Source organism: Stigmatopora argus, chromosome 23 (genome assembly GCF_051989625.1).
Source record: "Stigmatopora argus isolate UIUO_Sarg chromosome 23, RoL_Sarg_1.0, whole genome shotgun sequence".
NCBI lineage: Eukaryota > Metazoa > Chordata > Actinopteri > Syngnathiformes > Syngnathidae > Stigmatopora > Stigmatopora argus.
The window spans coordinates 1,035,631-1,054,269 of NC_135409.1; the positions used below are offsets into that span (position 1 = coordinate 1,035,631).

Here is an 18,639-nt window from a genome sequence, read left to right on the forward strand (position 1 = left end):
TAAAGTGCTGAGCGTATGAACAAGGCAGGATGCGGGGGGTGCAAGAGTGGACTGTTTGCAGGTGCCGAGACGAGATAAGACAGAGGCAGTTGGTGGAGAGGAAAAATACAACTGGGCGGAACCGGCGGGAAGAATCTGCAGGGAATAAAGACCAATGAGCAAGCTAAAGTTAACTGCAGTGTACACATAGCCAATAGAATAATGCCAGGATGCCTTTTTTGTTTTGTCATTTGCATTTTGTGTAGTATAACTAAGTTCCTGGGCAACTCAGAATAAAGAACTACGTCGACTGGTGGCAACAGAGACGTATAGAGCTGTATTGAGAGGGACCTGAGACCCAGGCGTATGTATTAGATTTGTGTGTTAGGAATAAATCCACTTGTGTGTGAAACTGCTAGCTTCCTGATACCTTTCTATTGCAGAACGAGCGCGCAAATTGTTGGATGAGTGGCAGTTGGGTAAGGTCACAAATTGGAGTCAGATTACTAACTTAACTTTAATATAATTCTAGAGAAAATTCCCAACACCATGGATCGAACACAATTTAACAGCGAGGAGGAACAGCTTTGAACATAGAGGTTCCATGCAAAGACAGGCAGGCAGCGTCACACGAGTTACGTGACGATTTGGAATGGATTGTCTGGGCGAAAGTGCCGGCTGGCGAGCACTCTAGTTTTAGCTTTTGTTAAAGCTGGAATCACTATTACGAAACCCCACGCCGAACACGCTGTCCCTGACAATGTTATGTAACCGAGCATTGTTGGCCAACTCTTTCTGTCGGATAAAGAAGATGAGGACGTTGACAGAGTTGTAGATGTTTGAATACTTTGACTCATATTTTCGCGAATATACATTGTCAATAAAACTAAATCAAACTCAGTTTTTCTCCTGTTGCCCTTTTATAAACATACACTAGCATGCATGCTATATGCTTTGCTGTGTGTCATGCTAGCACAACCATAGAAGCACGTTTTTTAAAACAAAGCGCCCTATGTATTGACAAAAAAAAGAAAATACACTCGCAACTGAGACTGCGCCCTTTAGGGTGAAAATACGGTACATACATACACATAGACACATACGCACACACATTTATATACTGAAGGGATCCCATAATTACGGGGCATTAATTAAGCAAACCGAATGAATGAATAAAATGGATAATTATGGATAAGCACTCCTACTAAGGCCACATCGGAGAAAAAGTTCAGACAGTATCTATACAAGGCCCTGGGGTAAACTGTTGAGCTTTGCTTAGACTCAGCACATATCGTGTCTCAGGAAACTACGCAAATTGAACCTGAATTGAAACAGACGGCATGACCTCGTGATATTGTCTTTACAGCATGACCTGGAAGGTGCATGATGAGACCGGCTGAAATGATCATGCAGGGTTATATTTGTGCATTACACCCAAAGGCAGGGGTGCTCATTCCATCGGTCACAATTTCCCAGTCGATCGGCTGCGACTAAGATTTGATCCAGTCTGTTGGTTTCCGTCTCATTTGTTCCTCGACATTGCAATAACCCAGCGCAATACTTTTTTCCCACAGCCATCAGGACTCTGAACTCGCGTTAGCACGACACACAATCCCTTCTGTGCAATAACTTCGGGGTGTGCAATAACAATGTGCAATATCTTAGATTGTGCAATATTTTAGAATTTACCTGGCCAAGATGTGACTTTTTATATTTTTATATTACTTGTGTTTTTTTTACTTGGAAAACAAACTTTGTGGAGTAGCACCACCAATTTCATTATACACAGCTGTGTATGATGACAATACAGTGGTACCTCGACATACGGGTGGCCTGACATACGAGAAATTTGAGATACGAGTAAAATTTCTGGCAAATGTTTATCTTGAGATACGAGACAAATTTTGATATACGAGCAGACAGCAGAAGCGAGAGGCTGCTCATAAGAACATCATGGGCTCTCTCTCTCCCCGCAACTCCCTCGTGTAATCTCTCTCTGGTCGCAACTCCCTCTTGTAATGTCTCTGCGATGTGTTTTTTTCCCGTTAGTCATTGTGAATGGTGAGCCGATCGCTAATAAGAGAGTTATATATACTACTCGTTGGCAAGTGGTTGTGCGTTATCCTATTGTGAGGACATTTGTGTGCATAATTTTTGGAATATTTTGAAGGGAATACAAAAGCAAACTGCCATCGATAGGTTGCATCTGAAACTCAGGGTGGAGGCGGGGCAAACAGAGCCAACCCGCCCGGGAGAAGAAAGGTATAAAAATTTAAAACAAAATTAGAATTAAGTTTAGTGTAAGGTTAGATTAAAATTATTTTTGAGTGTCTGCATCGTAATCCAAGTTCATTTAAATTTGTTTATGTTATCTTACGAGCGCGTTGCCGTGCAAAAAGATACCTTTGTTGGTAATGAGACCCATCTCAGCTGCCTTTCCTCCGAACTCAGAAATAAGAACTCAGACTAAGACCACCCCACAAAGACACACACTAAACCACCTCCAATGCAAATTTGAGGATTTTATGGGGCAGCAGCACAGCTCTCTCATCTTGTGTCAGTGTGTTAATGCACAAGCAAGCACATACAAATGCAGCACTGGCAGGAACCTGGCAGGCAGGAACCTGGCAGGCAGGAACCTGGCAGGCAGGAACTTGGCAGGCAGGAACTTGGCAGGCAGGAACTTGGCAGGCAGGAACTTGGCAGGCAGGAACTTGGCAGGCAGGAACTTGGCAGGCAGGAACTTGGCAGGCAAGAACTTGGCAGGCAAGAACTTGGCAGGCAAGAACTTGGCAGGCAGGAACTTGGCAGGCAGGAACTTGGCAGGCAGGAACTTGGCAGGCAGGAACTAGCCTGGTTCGTGGCTTCAGCACGGGTGCGACCGGCGGCCCAGCTGGTAAGAGGAGTATTTTGCGTGGCTTCGGCACAGGAATTTGGAACGGCGTGGTTGGGCAAGGCGTCTGAACGAGTGAGGCGTCTGGACGGGCGTGGTCGGGCGGGGAACTTGTACGGGCGAGGTCGGGTGAGGAACATGGACGGGCGAGGTCGGGCAAGGAACTTGGACGGGCGAGGTCGAGCGAGGAACTTGGACGGGCGAGGTCGAGCGAGGAACTTGGACGGGCGAGGTCGAGCGAGGAACTTGGACGGGCGAGGTCGAGCGAGGAACTTGGACGGGCGAGGTCGAGCGAGGAACTTGGACGGGCGAGGTCAAGCGAGGAGCTTGGTCAGGGGCTCGAGCGTCCAGGCCCTCCTTCCACTTCTCCCTGCGGTGCAGCACTCGCCACCTCCTCCGGTAGGACGGCACCGCACACCGGCCGCCACATGGTGGCCCATCGTAGACGGCCAGCCGACACGGTGAAGGACCTCGCTGCTGCGCCTCCCCACGAAGACAAGACGGGCGGCGTTCGAAACTCCTACGTGAGCCTCCCCGCCGGCCGCCACGCGGTGGTCCACTGTAGATGGCCAGTCGACACGGCAGATGCTGGTCGGAGTAATCGAAGGAGTATGGGTCAACGTCCACCGGTGGGGTGTATCGGAGTCCAAATCGGCTGAGAAAATCACTGTCCGAGTCCGAATCTCCAGCATACAAATCAACATGCTTATTTATTTATATATTTATTCATGTATTTATTTATTAACTTACTTATTACCTATCGATTTATGTCTAAAATGGCTTTGGATTCTCCCTCCATTGAGAAAAAGACTCGCTGGAGTTTGACTTCAGATAACTCGGGCGATGAACAGGGTGTCTCGGAACTTGGGTATTCTGACTTAGCTGTACTGGCAGCCCGGTGCGACGGGCTGAGCGAAGGATCGGTTTAAAGGTGGATGGAGGCTCAGAATTACCTGCTAGTCGGGATTCCTCCACTGCCAGAACATCTCTGAGGTGCCCACACCATGGCGTGTCCATTATAAACTCCCCAAAAGATTTTGGGGAGCTTACAGCTAAATCCATGTGGCCGGGGGGGCTTCGAGAAGGGTGGCTGGCGTTGACGAGAGCGTCGGCGCGAGCTGGGTGGCTTCCCGCTGGGTCCATGATGGTCGGATCGTTCTGTTACAATTGCACCGCGTCGTCGTGGCACAGTCAGGAATAGATTCAGATCCAGGCGCGGGGAAGTAGGATTTGACGAGGTATTAGATACAAAACAACATCTTTAATAAATCAAAAGGGCTTTACAAATCAACAAAGGCTTGCAACAATACGGGGGCATGCAGGGGGCATGCAGGGGGCATGCGGGGGGCATGCGGGGGGCATGCGGGGGGCATGCGGGGGGCATGCGGGGGGCATGCGGGGGGCATGCGGGGGGCATGCGGGGGGCATGCGGGGGGCATGCAGGGGGCATGCAGGGGGCATGCAGGGGGCATGCAGGGAGCATGCAGGGGGCATGCAGGGGGCATGCAGGGGGCATGCAGGGGGCATGCAGGGGGCATGCAGGGGGCATGCAGGGAGCATGCAGGGAGCATGCAGGGAGCATGCAGGGAGCATGCAGGGAGCATGCAGGGAGCATGCAGGGAGCATGCAGGGAGCATGCAGGAATATGCAGCAGCATGCAGGACGCATGCAGGGAGCATGCAGGGAGCATGCAGGGAGCATGCAGGGAGCATGCAGGACGCATGCAGGGAGCATGCAGGAATATGCAGCAGCTTGCAGGACGCATGCAGGAACGATCCGATAATGATAATAGAACTAATTGGTGTTTAAATACAAACTCAGGAAGTAATCAACAGATTGATTCCAGCTGCTCTGCCTTTATGGCAAGCCTGGAGGGACAAACGGCCGCTCCTGACACTCACTCAGTCACTCACTGTCTCACTCACTGTCTCACTCACTCACTGTCTCACTTACTCATTCGCTCGCTCACTCACTCACTCACTCAAAGTCTTACTCCAGGGGTCCCCAAACTTTTTCTTGTGAGGGCCACATAACTTTTCCCTTCTCTGATGGGGGGCCGGTGTCAGTTTGTAACAGAAAAAGCCATGGAACATCAACTTTCTGTTGTGCCATGCACAATCTTCTCCCTTTGCTCTGAAGTTTATGCACGACACCACAACCGTCATTACAGAATCCCACGTCAACATTTTGCAGCACAGTGCTTGGTGGTGAATTTGGCAGTGGACTCGTAGCGGGGCGCTGAGACCCCTTTTTTCCAACTCCCGGTTCATGGGTCCCATTATTAGACCGCGAGTTTCGGCCACCATGCTAGGAGCCCCGTCAGTCGTGATGCTAGCTAGCTTTGACCAGTCCAGGTCCAACTTCTCCATGGTTTGGCACACTTTGTCAAAAATATCCTCTCCCGTTGTAGTCCCTTTGAGACTTTGGAGGGCTGCCAGATCCTCGCAAATCTCAAAGTTTGCGCTAACTCCACGAATAAAAATGAGCAGTTGCGCTGTGTCTTGCACGTCCGTGCTTTCATCCAGTGCTAATGAAAAAAAGTCAATTTATTTCGTCTTCTGCTGAAGCTGGGCATATACATTACTCCCGATTTCTTCAACGCGTCTGGTCATTGTACTCACCGACAGACTTACGGCATTAAATGCATCTTTCTTCTCGGGACACACCTCCTCCGCGACAGTATCCATACATTTCTTAAAAAAACTCTCCGTCAGTGAAAGGCTTACCGCTGCTTGCTATCAATTTAGCAACCCAAAAGCTGGCCCGAACGGATGCCTGGTTCTGCTGAGATAGTAGTCCACTTTTTCGCTTTGAGAGTTTGTCTGCTCGTATTTGGCCTTGCAATCTATCGTACTTGTCTTTGTGACGGGATTCATAGTGTCGGCAAAGATTGTATTCTTTGAATACCGCCACCGTCTCTTGACAAATGAGACAAACAGCCTTTTCTTTGCATTGAACAAAAAAATAATCGTTTGTCCACTCCAGGTTAAATATCCTGCATTCTGAATCAATTTTTCTCTCACCTAACTTTTTCGCCATTATTCCATTCTCAAACAGGTTGCAGTTTTAATATGCTTGAATAGTCCGCGATGGTCCCAGGGCTCCGCCCTCACCTGCGATCGTCCAGATGTCTCGGTAACACTGCTTGTGCATGCAACGGTGGACGTGCCCGCATGCATCAAAGGGAAACACTCTCCCCGCGCGTGTCACCAAAGAAGCAATGCGAAGCCCCGCTTCACTGGGATGATTTGTGGGCTCAGCAGGGGTGCAATGAACCAAACACAAGATTAAAATGTCCCAGTCTTCAAGGCCAAATAGGAAAAAAAATCTGATAGCGTCTCTGGTATTGTTCAGAGGGCCGGTCCAAATGTGCCAGCGGGCCGCATCCCAAAAAAATAAAAAAAAAAATAAAATAAAAAATTTAAAAAAAAAAAAAGTGATTGAGTAAGACTTACTCAATCACTCACTATCCACTCACTTTCTCACGCTCTTACTCACTGTCTTGTCTTGTCTCCCCTCATCAGGTTAGTTTTGTTATTTTGACACCAAGTCATTTGTTACTTTCTATTGCCTCCAGTTTAAGTTATTAAAGTTTTGTTTGAGTACTACTTCCCACTCCTTGCCTGCTTCCCTTCAATTGGGTCCATTTCCACGTTTTCCTCGCCACTACGTCGCCCAAGACGTAACAAACTGAAAAGACAAACATGCACCGGAAAGACTTAGGTGTTGAAAAGGTTCAAATTGATTGTTGAACATGCTACAGAAACATGTGTTGCCTTCGCTGCATGTATCAATGTGGCGCTTTGCTTTCATATGAGAGCAAAAAGACTGGCATCTCGACGCTGAGTAGGCATTTAAACAGCTTTACTGACAAAAGTTATGATCATCAACCATCTATATTATTATATAAAAGATGTAAATGTTTATACAATCTTGTTTGCTTAGGTTTTGTTACAAAAGACAGGCTATAATTTTTATCATAAATCACCCCCTTCTTCCCAACTCGGGAGTCCCGAGTCCTCACAAATAAAATATGAAATTTTGGCTTTGCTTCGGGCCTGCAGATCAAGTTACTTAGTCAGTCTCGGGCCAGTTCGGGGTTTAATACCCGCGGGCCGGGTCGGGTCGGATTTTTTCAGCCCGATCTTACCTCTAATTCGCATCCAGCGCACCAATTGCGTCTGGTCGCTGCCTCTTCGTCAGTGGCGTGTGCTAATTGCTGTGGATTTACAAAGTTTTTAAGCTTTACCGAAACTGACCGGGCGGGAGTTGCCCTGCGAGGACCCAAACTTTTTTTCAGGGAAGAAAAAAATGCAGACTACAAAACGGGATCCCCGCATTATTGAAGATTTTGTCAAGCAAACGTGATCAAATTTCCTTGGATTTACTTTAGTACTGCCGACGGAGACCCTGCCATTTTTCTATAGGAGCCACGTGGGTGGATTTTAGGATGCAAGTTTATTGGTTTCACCGATCCGCCACTAATGATCTTTGATGTTTAAGAGAGAAGTAGCTTTGCTGTATATATTGGCCCCTGTGGTCCAAATGTTATTTCTTTTTATTGAAGGAAAGATCTGAGCCAAGAACCAAAAATGGCAGATGCCAGACTCTGATCTTAAATATTTTGTGATTGTGAAAAAATGTTCACAGATGATTTCAGTAGCGCATGTGTGCGATCCATGCCATTGTGATTGGCCCCTGTCGTCTTCGTGGACAGTCAACGCACCTTTGACACGCTGCCGAGTGCATCCGCACCTTACGACCGTCACTTTTTGTGATAAATCTCAATTCTCGAGAAAATGTGTCTACTTATCTGTGCTGGTCTTGAAAATGAAGACAAAAGTGCAAAGAGAAGTTCATTTTTTATTTCTGTCTATACATAAAGATGCATTACTGAGGGTGGGGCTCCAGCTTGATACTTCATGCCGAGACACAAAAGTGGTCCACCAAAAAACCCAATAACTTAACATTAATATCACGTTTCAGTGCCATTGACAGTGATAAATATCAATGGTGTCCATTGGGTTGATGAAAAACCTTGTTGGATTTCTCTCTTCGCTTGGCTCTTCTGTTTGAGAAGAGACCTTTTGTTGTCATGGAAACACACAGGGAGTTGCGATCCAATTTGCGTCTAGACTGGAATAACCATTCTTCTTACCTTGATGGTCTCCTCAGGAACTCCAATCTGGGCGGCGAGCTTCTCTGTGGTGAGCATGTTGGCGTATGGACTGAGGGAAAACTCTGCGGCACGGGCGGTTAAGAACATTTTCAAATGAATTTATTCAATTGGTGAAACAGCTTAAAAGGGTCACCTTTTTCCAAGATATTGCTCTGCTCCAAAGTGAATGTGGTCTGGATTCTCTGGTGGGCATCATGATGGCCAGTCAAAGTGGTGGCTTCTTCTTTGGTGGTGTAAAAACCTGCAGTGAAGAGGCTCCTCCATTGATTACATTAATGTTTCACTCTAATATTCTTAGAGGCAACTTACTGCGTACAGACAGACAGCGCATGTCAATCGGCGGTCCTAAGTCCGATGGGATTCTCCTCAAAATCCTGTTTATGGACGAGACCTTCCGGACCACAAAAAAATTTCATACTTTGCATCTGAAAGCCTCAGAAGAAGAAAAAAGCAGCATTACACTGGGCACTTTGGAAGCCTGGCAGCTGCGGGTGGCCAGCAGGCGATTCCGAATTTCCCATCCGAAAACGGACGGGTCATCTCGCTTGAGTTGAACGATGGCGCCCACCACGGTCGGCGTCAGGAGGCGCGGTCGGCTTCCCCCGATGGTCTTGGGCTGGATGACTCCAGTGAGGCGGTAGCGGCTCAGGATTTTACTCACACACCCTGTCGATACCTGGACGAACAATCTGGATCAATACTGACACTCAGTCGTTCATATTTGAGAGAAGTTGCTTCCTGAATACCCGTAGGATCCTGGAAATCTGATTTAGGCGCAACCCTTCCGACGCCAGTTCCACCATCTTCCTGCGTTTGTCGTCCGGCAATGGTCTGCCGTTGAGGAATGCCCCACCCAACTCATTCGTGCTGCTGCCTTCTGTTGAAAGAAAGGACAGGAAGAAATATGGCTTTTCCAAATCATCCTCAATGGTCCTCAAATCCAAAATTTTGTGAACCTTCATTTGCAGGCTCCAAATGTGTCCCCCACATGTCAGTTTGATATGTAGTTGCCTTCTGGTGCTTTGGTCTGTCCTCTCCGCTCATTTATAGCTCCCGAAATGTCAATATTGGATGTTAACTCATTGGCTGCCATTGACGACGTTAGACGTAAACTGGGAAGGCAATGCATGATCATGTTTTTGGGTTTTCTCAATTACATATCAGATATCCACATACTTTTTTTCAAGTTTACGAAGGTTATTTATTTAGCTTTAAAATTTGAGTTCTACTATTATGGGACAGAGGTTAAATAAATTATGTTTATTTCAAAATGGATGCAGCCAATTAATAATTGGGTGATAGGTACAATCAGGAATTTTCAAGCAAATTAATTGGATTGGGTTCAGCATTGCTTTAAAAACCACAGCTTAATGTTTCCTGGCGGTTCGAGTGGTTAGCACGTCGGCCTCTGGGGTCCTGGGTTCAAATCCAGGTCGGTCCACCTGTGTGGAGTTTGCATGTTCTCCCTGGGCCTACATGGGTTTTTTTCTGGGTACTCCAGTTTCTTCCCACATTCCAAAAACATTCATGATAGGCTGATTGGACACTCCAAATTGCCCTAGGTATGAGTGTGAACGTGAGTGATTGTCTTTCTCCTCGTACCCTGCGATCGGCTGGCCACCGGTTCACCCCTCGTGACCCTAGAGAAAGCGGTTCAGAAAATAAATGAATGAATAAACGATTATTTAATGAAATGAAAATGTTAATGATGTGCTGGTTTGAACAACTTCTCTCAAAATAATGTCTAAAATACTATAAATCATATGTGAAGGGCCTCAAAAGCACAGTAACAGCTGTTTCCTTTCTCGATGCTCAGGAAGTTGTCTAACGTGTCCAAAAATGCATTGGAGCAACCCGGACAGGTTTAATTGCAACATTTTTGGATGAGTGAACAACCCATAGAAGCTACTTCAACCGATCTATCACGTTATCGACTGGTCACATCCATCCAGGGATGGCAGGTCACCTGACCCTCCCATCCTTTCCCCACGTACTGAAGTCGCAACAGGAGGATTTCCATAAGCAAACATTTGGAAGTGAGGCCCAAGGACAACTGCCATCTGGTCAAGTCATTTTGATGACTCGTAAATCCATCCCGGACTGCCTTTATTACGTTTTGTCTCGAAATGTCAACAAACAGTGACAGAGTAGGGCCGAGGCGTGAGGGCACCTCGCTGGTGCGGGGGCCCAAAATCACCTTCACAGATGTTCCCCATGCTGGACCACAGATAAAATCTGCTGTAAACGTCCCGATGGAAAGATTTGATGAGCAAATATTAGTCGACTGTGTGAAGGGAGGCGGGGGGGGGGGGGGGGGGGGGTTGGGCTAATAGAAACTTCGGACTTTTGAACGGGGGGTTGTTTGGAGACTAATTGAAGATCATTAGTGTGTCCACACAGAAGTGCCTGATTATTCAAAACATATGGCGTGAATTATACATTAACCCTATTTGAGTCTCCATGGCTACCAATTACCTCAGCCATTTATTTGATCACACTTTATCATTGATTTATTAACTTTTACGGAGTGGCTCCCCAACACGCTGTTTGCTTACTCGTCGATGACGAAAGATCTCCCAACCATATGGAGAGTCCAAACAGTTTGGACGCCTACTGCCGTCAATGTCACTGAGATGTCAACATTCACTATGAGTCCTCACAGAACGAATGGATTCACCTCCCGTGGTGAAGAAAGAATGAGGTAAACTGTGTCTTCCCTGTGTGTAAACGGCAACCGAGATCCTATTGCGCCACTTTGATGTGCTCCGCCATGGCACCCAAATGGGCGACGTCAGAAAATATTGGGCGTCTCGTTCCTTTGAGGTTTTCACCCGTAAATCTGCCCAAATTCAGACACGGAAGCGATGGGAAAGGTGAGCAAATGGGTTGCGTAAAAAGCCAGCAAGAGTGCGTAAAAACGCACGTGTGTGCTTGTGTGTGCGTGTATGTGTGTGTGCATGTATGCGTGCGTGTATGTGTGTGTGTCTGTCACCATCGCACGTGTGTATTTTTGCAGTATGGCCACGTTTTTGAGCTTTCTGTTTATCTTTCGACATACATAATCCTACCATCTCAAATTATAGGCCTTCTGTTTGTGTTTTTGATGGCACCAGCACTGATTATGTACGTAAAGAAAAATATTGATTATGAAAATAACATTATTGGCGTTTTTTGGAGATTGTCCCTTTAGTGCAGAGGTAGGGAACCTATGGCTCGGGAGCCATATGTGGCTCTTTTGATGGGTGTATATGTTTCTCGGCCAACCTGTGTGGTAAAATATGGGAACCGCTGGTGAGAGACCTAAGTCCCGAACGCACCAATGGGAGCCTCACGCCGGCACCGTGTCGCCGACACTATCTCTATCGCCTTTTTAATCATAATTTTTCTTCATTAGACTCTTCTGCATGCATTTTCTCATTGATACTCATTGATTAGCAACAGTGAAAAAATGTTCTCAAAAGAATTCCGAGACTTTTTTAAACTTTCAAAGTGGTGAAATGATTAATAAATGCACACATTTACATGTATTTTTAAATTCTGAGTATGGCTCTCAAGGAATAATATTGGAAAATATGAATTGATTATGGCTCTCTTCGTCAAAAATGCAGGAGATGCCAAAACTGGTTCCAGTTTTATCGACGTGATGGCGTCATCACACGGGCACATAGATATTTCAAAGTTGCAGTTAGTGATGTGTAGATTTTTTTCCATTGTCTTTCTGTTTCCCCCCACCGACGAGTCATTTGTGTATCCCAATAATCCTTGGAGCTATGTTGTCTGGGGCCTTGAGCCCCTGGTAGGGTCACCCATGGCAAACTGATCTTAGGTGAGGGACCAGAAAAAGCATGACTCAGAAGACCTCTTATGATGAAAAATATAATTGGACAATGTCTTCTCTCGCCCAGACGTGGGTCACTGGGGCCCCACTCTGGAGCCAGGCGCGGAGGAGGGGTGCGATGGCGAGCGCCTGGTGGCTGGGCCTACACCCGTGGGGCTTGGCCGGGGCCCGGAGGGTTCCCCCTTACATGGGCTCACCACCTGTGAGAGGGGCCAAAGAGGTGGGGTGCACCGACAGTTGGGCGGCAGCCAAAGGAGGGATCCTTGGCGGTCGGATCCCTGGCTGCAGAAACTAGCTCTTGTGACGTGAAATGTCACCTCTCTGGTTGGGAAAGAGCCAGAGTTAGTGCGTGAGGTTGAGAAATTCCCGCTCGACATGGTCGGGCTCACATCTACGCACAGCTTGGGTTCCGGCATCACTCCTCTCGAGGGGGGTTGGACACTCCTCCCCTCTGGAGTTGCCTGCGGTGAGAAGTGCCGAGTGGGTGTGGCCATACTTCGGGGTGGGGGGACAGGACCTTACTGTTGTTTGTGCATATGCACCAAATGGCAGTTCAGAGTACCCACACTTTTTGAAGTCCTTGGAGGGGGGTGCAGCAGAGTGCCCCTTTGGGGGACTCCCTCATTCTGCTGGGGGACTTCCTGGATCAAAACACGAGCTGCGTTCTATTGGTGGATGTCTGCGCTCGTCATGGATTGACAATAATGAACATCATGTTAAAGCATAAGAGTGTCCATATGTGCACTTGGCACCAGGACACCCTAGGCCGCAGTTCGATGATCGACTTTGTGGTCGTGTCATGGGACCTGCGACCCTCGACTCGAGTAAAGAGAGGGGCGGAGCGGTCGACCGATCAACACCTGGTGGTGAGTTGGCTCTAATGGTGGGGGCGGATGCCAGTGCGTCCCGGGAGACCCAAACATTTCATGAGTGTCTGGGAATGCCTGGCGGAGTCTCCTGTCAGAAGGAGTTTCAATTCCCACCTCCGACAGAGCTTCTCTCATGTCTGGGAAGAGATGGGGGACATTGTGTCCAAGTGGACCATGTTCCGCGCTTTTATTGCTGAGGCGGCAGACCAGAGTTGCGGCCGCAAGGTGGTCGGTGCCTGTTGTGGCGGCAACCCCAAACCCGCTGGTGGACACCGGCGGTAAGGGATATGGTCAGGCTGAAAAAGGAGCCAAGCGGCACGCGGCTCTGGTTGTCTCTGAGGCAAAAACTGAGGCATGGGAGGAGTTCGGTGAGGCCATGGAGAACGACTTCCGGGTGGCTTCAAGGGAATTTTGGTCCACCATCCGATGTCTCAGAAGGGGGAAGCACTATCCACAGTGTATAGTGGGGATGGGGCGCTGCTGACCTTGACTCAGGATGTTGTGAATTGGTGGGTCGAATACTTTGAAGACCTCCTCAATTCCACCGACACACCTTCCCATGAGGAAGCAGAGCCGTGGGACTCTGCGGTGGAATCTCTTATGTTAGGTTTATCCAATTGTAGGTTTATCCTTAGGTTTTTCCAATTGAGGTTTCAATAAAAAAGGCATCTGTAGTCACAATCACCATTTAATTCTTGCAAGAAGAGAATACATCCAGCTGCTCGTCCGATCAAGATTATTCTAACGAGTGGCATTATGTCCTCCCCATTTAAGGCCTCAAATCAAAACAATTACAAGGTTATCGACTCGATCCAATTGCGTAAGCAAGAAACAAAACAATTCCATAATCAAGCAAACCTAGCGTCAACCTAGCGTCACAAATTAAAACAATATGCTTGATAGCCATCCGCTGAACCAACAACAATTTAAGCGTCCTTCACAGATCTTCATTGCGAACTTGCATCTGGGGAAAGGGTTGAGGCGTATCTTCCAGTAATCAGTCCTCGGAGCAAGGACTCAATGTATTGTTTATGTCCTAGCAAACTTGTATCTCTCGCTGGAGCCAGCTGTCCTGGAGAGCGACCTTGGGGTAAGCGTTTGTCTTCGTTGAAAGCGATCAACACATATATATATATATATATATATATATATATATATATATATATATATATATATATATATATATATATATATATATATATATATATATATTGTTTAATATAGTTACACATTTAGGATGAGCATTACTATTCCTAATAAGCAAATATATTGATTAATATAGTAAGCATGTATATTATAAGGCTTTATATTCATTGCAAACACATTTATAATAATGATTACTCCAACATTCCCCCCTAAATTATTAATTTGCACATGATCCCCTTAATAAAACTTCCTTTCAGCTTTATTCCATTAATTCCAAATGAACATATAGTAACATCCCAGAATGAACCCAACATTTATCTCTGGGGTTGAAGTCACTGAGGTGGTTAAAATGCTCCTCGGTGGCAAGGCCCCGGGGAAGGATGAGATCCGCCCGCAGTTTCTAAAGGCGCTGGATGTTGTGGGGCTGTCTTGGTTGACACACCTCTGCAACATCATGTGGACATTGGGGACAGTGCCTCTGGATTGGTAGACCGGGGTGGTGGTTCCCCTTTTTAAAAAGGGGGACCGGCGGGTGTGTTCCAATTACAGGGAATCACAGTCCTCAGCCTCCCTGGGAAGGTCTATTCTGGGGTACTGGAGAGGAGCGTCCGCCGAGAGGTCGAACCTCAGATTCAGGAGGAGCATTGTGGTTTTCGTCCTGGCCATGGAACAGTGGATCAGCTCCACACAGGGTCCTTGGGGAGGGGGCATGGGCGTTCGCCAAGGCTGCCCTATGCCACCAATTCTGTTTTTCACTCTCATGGCCAGAACATCAAGGCGAAGCCTTAGCGTTGAGGGGGTCCGGTTTGGTGGCCTCAGTATTGCATCCCTGCTTTTTGCAGATGATGTGGCTCTGTTAGTTGCATCAGGCCATGATCTCCAACTCTCGCTGGAATGATTCGCAACCGAGTGTGCCCACTTTGGGTCAGGAACCAGGTCCTTCTCCTGGTGGACGAGTTTAAGTATCTTGGGGCCTTGTTCAAGAGTGAGGGGAGAATGGAGTGGGAGATCGACAGGCGGATCGGGCAGCATCTGCAGTGATGCGGACTGGTCCATCGTGGTGAAAAGGGAGCTGGGCCAAAAGGCGAAGCTCTCTATTTACCGGTCGGTCTACGTTCCCACCCTCATCTATGGTCACAAGCTGTGGGTTGTGTCCAAAAGAATGAGATCCCGGATACAAGCGGCTAAAATTAGTTTTCTCCACCTTAGAGATAAGGTCAGAAGCTTGGTCATCCGGGAGGGGCTCGGAGTACAGCCGCTGCTCCTCCGGATCGAGAGGACCCAGAGGAGTTGGCTCGGGCATCTGATCAGGATGGCCCCTGGATGCCTCCCTCAGGAGGTGTTTCGGGCACGTCCCACCGGGAGGTGGCCACGGGACCGACCTTGGACACGCTTGGGAGACTATGTCTCCCGGCTGGCCCAGGAACGCCTTGGGATACTGTTAGGTTTAAACACCAGACATTTGTATCACCAATCTGAAAGAAGGAAAAGCACAGAGAATTGAGATAACTTTATTTAAAAATGAGAGGGTCTGGGACTGCTCGCGTCTGAATCCTCCGACACACTCTGAAGATGGCTCCTCTCGCCCAGTCTCTTATTGTGTTTAGTTACAGGAAGTTTCAAGCTGATCAAAGGAAAGAGAGGAATATCTCTCAGTTACAAAAGGTTCTTTGATGTATGTTTATAGTCTCTTTCCCGATCCCCCGCAATCCTCACACAATGGTTCAAACAGGCGCCGGACCCCTGGGCAGTTCCTCTTTGTTGAATAAGGTGAAACTTCCCAGGGCTCGAGACATCCCTAATTCTATTAACTAACATTTCGACAGTCTAAACTAAAATCAGGATAACTTATTTACAATAATTCCAACAGATACTCCTAGAAGAGCTGGATGAAGTGGCTGGGGAGAGGGAAGTCTGGGCTTCCCGGGTTAAGCTGCTGCCCCTGCGACCTGACTTTGGATAAAGCAGAAGAAAATGAGATGATGAGATGGTGTTTCTCTTTTTATGTCGTCTAAAAAAAGATCAGAACTGAGAATTTGAATAGATTTTCTATTTTTAATTAAAACATGAGCACACCTTAGTAAATCAAATTCAAGGAAATACATTTTTTTATTGCAAGATAAAAGCCACGTTTAAATAAAAGGAGCGCGACATGAAACGTATTTATATTATACTTATTAATATTTATTTCTTACCACTTTTCAATTTTCACGCTTTTACGCTGCTCACATCCAATTTTGCTCATTGAATGAACAATGTGATCCATAATGGCAAAGTAATTCTTTGCAGTGGTTTTCAGTGGTTACTTGAAATCTTGAAGGTATTTCGGTCGAAAGTAAGACATTTACGATTATACGTTGAACGCAACATAATGCGTTTTCGCGTTTTTTTTCTCGGTCATCTCGCGAGGCGTTAGTTACGTAAACGCGGAAGTCACTCTTTGTCAGCACCGTTTGCGTTTTTGTGTGTGCTTCAAAACAAGTCCTTTTGTGACAAGCAACCTCACCTATCGCTAAATAACGAGGCACCGTTCTCTAACGGGTCCAAAACATGCCGAGAAACGGTGAGTGGATTCTATTAATTGTGAGTCGTAAAAATGTTTGTCTCGTATCGTGACCTTTTAATGTTCTTACTATGATGTATATATCGTGTTGTTTTCCAATAGAAAGGTTTCGAGTGTCTTGCTGTGGTGAACAACACGTGAGAACCAGGGCACAAGTAAATGTTGCATCTGTAGTTAAAATCAAGACTTTGGGTAAGGATCTTGGAACTGACCGTGGTGCTGAAACATTATTGTTTACTAATGAAGGGAAATAATATTTAAAGCCCAGTGTTAATATTGAAAAAGGAAACATTCATTCATTCCTTTTGCATACCGCCCATCCTCGAAAGGGTTGCGGGGGTTGCTGGAGCCTAACCCAGCTGTCTTCGAGCGAAAGGCAGACTACACCCTAGACTGGTCGCCATTTAGCCATAGGGCACACAGAGAGGCAAACGACCATCTGCACCCCCAATCATACCGCCACCAGCGGGAATTGAGCGCACGCCTGCCCAAGTCAGGCGAGTGAACCTCTACACCAGGAGGCGGCAAAAAGGACACATTGAATTTATCTCATCTCATTTTCTGAATAACTTTATCCTCATTAGGGTCACAGGGAGAGTTCTGGAGTCGCTCCCAGCTGTCTCCAGGCCAGAGGCAGGGGACACCTTGAAACGGTGGCCAGCCGATTGCAGGGCACAAGGAGACGGACAACCATGCACACTCACACCCATACTTAGGGGGAATTTAGTGTAGAGAAACCCACGCAGGCCAGGGGAGAACATGCAAACTCCACACAGGGGGACATGACCTGGATTTGAACCCAGGACCCCAGAGCTTTGAGGCCGACGCGTTAACCACTCGCGCCACATTGAATTTATATTCACTAAAAAGATCTGGGTCTGTTTTTCTTGAGCAGGAAGTTCCTAGGCCAAACCACTAAAGTATATAGGAGAGACAATAAAACAGTTGGAGACGAAGTAACACAAAAGCCCCCTGTTTACAGAATAACCAAAAGGAGGAAGAAAGACGCTCCCCTATCTTATAAGAAGAACGCACATCTGGGAAAGCGAGGTGCCCCACACCTCATGGACGACGGACACAACTTAATGGACTGCTGACCAATCAGAGAACGACAACTCTTCGCTTTGTTATCATCTTGTATAATAATGCTTACAAGACAGAGTCTTGTTCATTCTATTACATCTCTCCTAAGGCTCAGATGGTAATGAAATGTCCCAGCATGCTGCTTGTGACTCCTCTATTAAGTTAATAAAGTATTTGGCTTTGAAAAAGGGCCTTTTGCTGGAATTCCTTTATTGAAATGAACACGCACGGAACCTTGAGAAATAAGGTGTTAACAGGTTATTTAAAATGCAGGGTTCTTAGATTATGGAGAGCCAAACAATTGTGTTCAGTCGAACAGAAAATGTACAGTTGTGGTCAAAAGTTTACATACACTTATGAAGAACATGGCTCTCTTGAGTTTCCAGTTATTTCTACAACTGATTTTTCTCTGATAGAGTGATTGGAACAGATACTTCTTTGTCACAAAAACATTCATGAAATGTGGTTCTTTTATGACTTTATTATGGGTGAACAAAAAAGTGGTCAAATCTGCTGGGTCAAAAATATACATACAGCAGTGCTAATATTTGGAAACATGTCCCTTGGCCATTTTCAAATCAATTAGGCGCTTTTGGTAGCCATCCACAAGCTTCTGGTTGAATCTTTGACCACTCCTTTTGACAGAATTGGTGCAGTTCAGTTAAATTTGATGGCTTTCTGACATGGACTTGTTTCTTCAGCATTGTCCACAAGTTCTCAATGGGGTTTAAGTCAGGACTTTGGGAAGGCCATTCGAAAACCTTAATTCTGGCCTGATTTAGCCATTCCATTACCGCTTTCGATGTGTGTTTGGGGTCATTGTCCTGTTGGAACACCCTAACTGCGCCCAAGACCCAATCTTCGGGCTGATGACTTTAGGTTATCTTGAAGAATTTGAAGCTAATCCTCCTTCTTCATTACCCCATTTACTCTCTGCAAAGTACCACTTCCATTGGCAGCAAAACAGCCCCACAGCATAATACTACCACCACCGTGCTTGACGATAGGCATGGTGTACTTGGGGTTAAAGGCCTCCCCTCTTCTCCTCCAAACATATTGCTGGGCATTGTGGCCAAACAGCTCGATTTT

The 18,639-nt window shown here is 46.7% G+C and overlaps 1 protein-coding gene and 1 long non-coding RNA gene across 4 annotated transcripts; one reads left to right on the plus strand and one right to left on the minus strand.

Annotated features, from left to right (window-relative positions):
- Positions 1 to 7,820: 7,820 nt before the first annotated feature.
- Positions 7,821 to 16,313, minus strand: pax4 (paired box 4). 3 transcript variants are annotated; one of them, XM_077593850.1, is made up of 11 exons: positions 16,100 to 16,313; positions 15,621 to 15,857; positions 15,109 to 15,528; positions 9,654 to 9,691; positions 9,008 to 9,163; positions 8,798 to 8,928; positions 8,512 to 8,727; positions 8,361 to 8,442; positions 8,185 to 8,292; positions 8,031 to 8,113; positions 7,821 to 7,956 (listed from the first exon to the last, which is right to left on the minus strand). In XM_077593850.1, the coding sequence occupies exons 5-11, from the start codon at positions 9,093 to 9,095 to the stop codon at positions 7,855 to 7,857; spliced, it is 810 nt and encodes a 269-aa protein (XP_077449976.1). In that variant the 5' UTR covers positions 9,096 to 9,163; positions 9,654 to 9,691; positions 15,109 to 15,528; positions 15,621 to 15,857; positions 16,100 to 16,313; the 3' UTR covers positions 7,821 to 7,854. The 3 variants fall into 3 exon arrangements, with proteins under 3 accessions (XP_077449976.1, XP_077449977.1, XP_077449978.1); XM_077593851.1 differs by lacking the exons at positions 9,654 to 9,691; positions 15,109 to 15,528 and having other exon boundaries at positions 15,761 to 15,857; XM_077593852.1 differs by lacking the exons at positions 9,008 to 9,163; positions 9,654 to 9,691; positions 15,109 to 15,528; positions 15,621 to 15,857.
- On the plus strand, positions 15,590 to 17,741 carry LOC144068921 (uncharacterized). The gene is made up of 4 exons (XR_013298335.1): positions 15,590 to 15,674; positions 15,775 to 16,467; positions 16,570 to 16,659; positions 17,450 to 17,741. It is a non-coding gene; the product is annotated as an uncharacterized LOC144068921 (long non-coding RNA).
- Positions 17,742 to 18,639: the final 898 nt, after the last annotated feature.

Bases quoted from the DNA above. Each gene is read 5' to 3' on its own strand.
- pax4 (XM_077593851.1), bottom strand. From the start codon at position 9,095: ATGAGCGGAGAGGACAGACCAAAGCACCAGAAGGCAACTACATATCAA. The intron at 8,728-8,797 runs GTATTCAGGAAG...TTGTTCGTCCAG, and splicing joins AGATTTCCAGGATCCTACGG to GTATCGACAGGGTGTGTGAG. The intron at 7,957-8,030 runs GTAAGAAGAATG...TGACAACAAAAG, and splicing joins TTCCTGAGGAGACCATCAAG to GTCTCTTCTCAAACAGAAGA.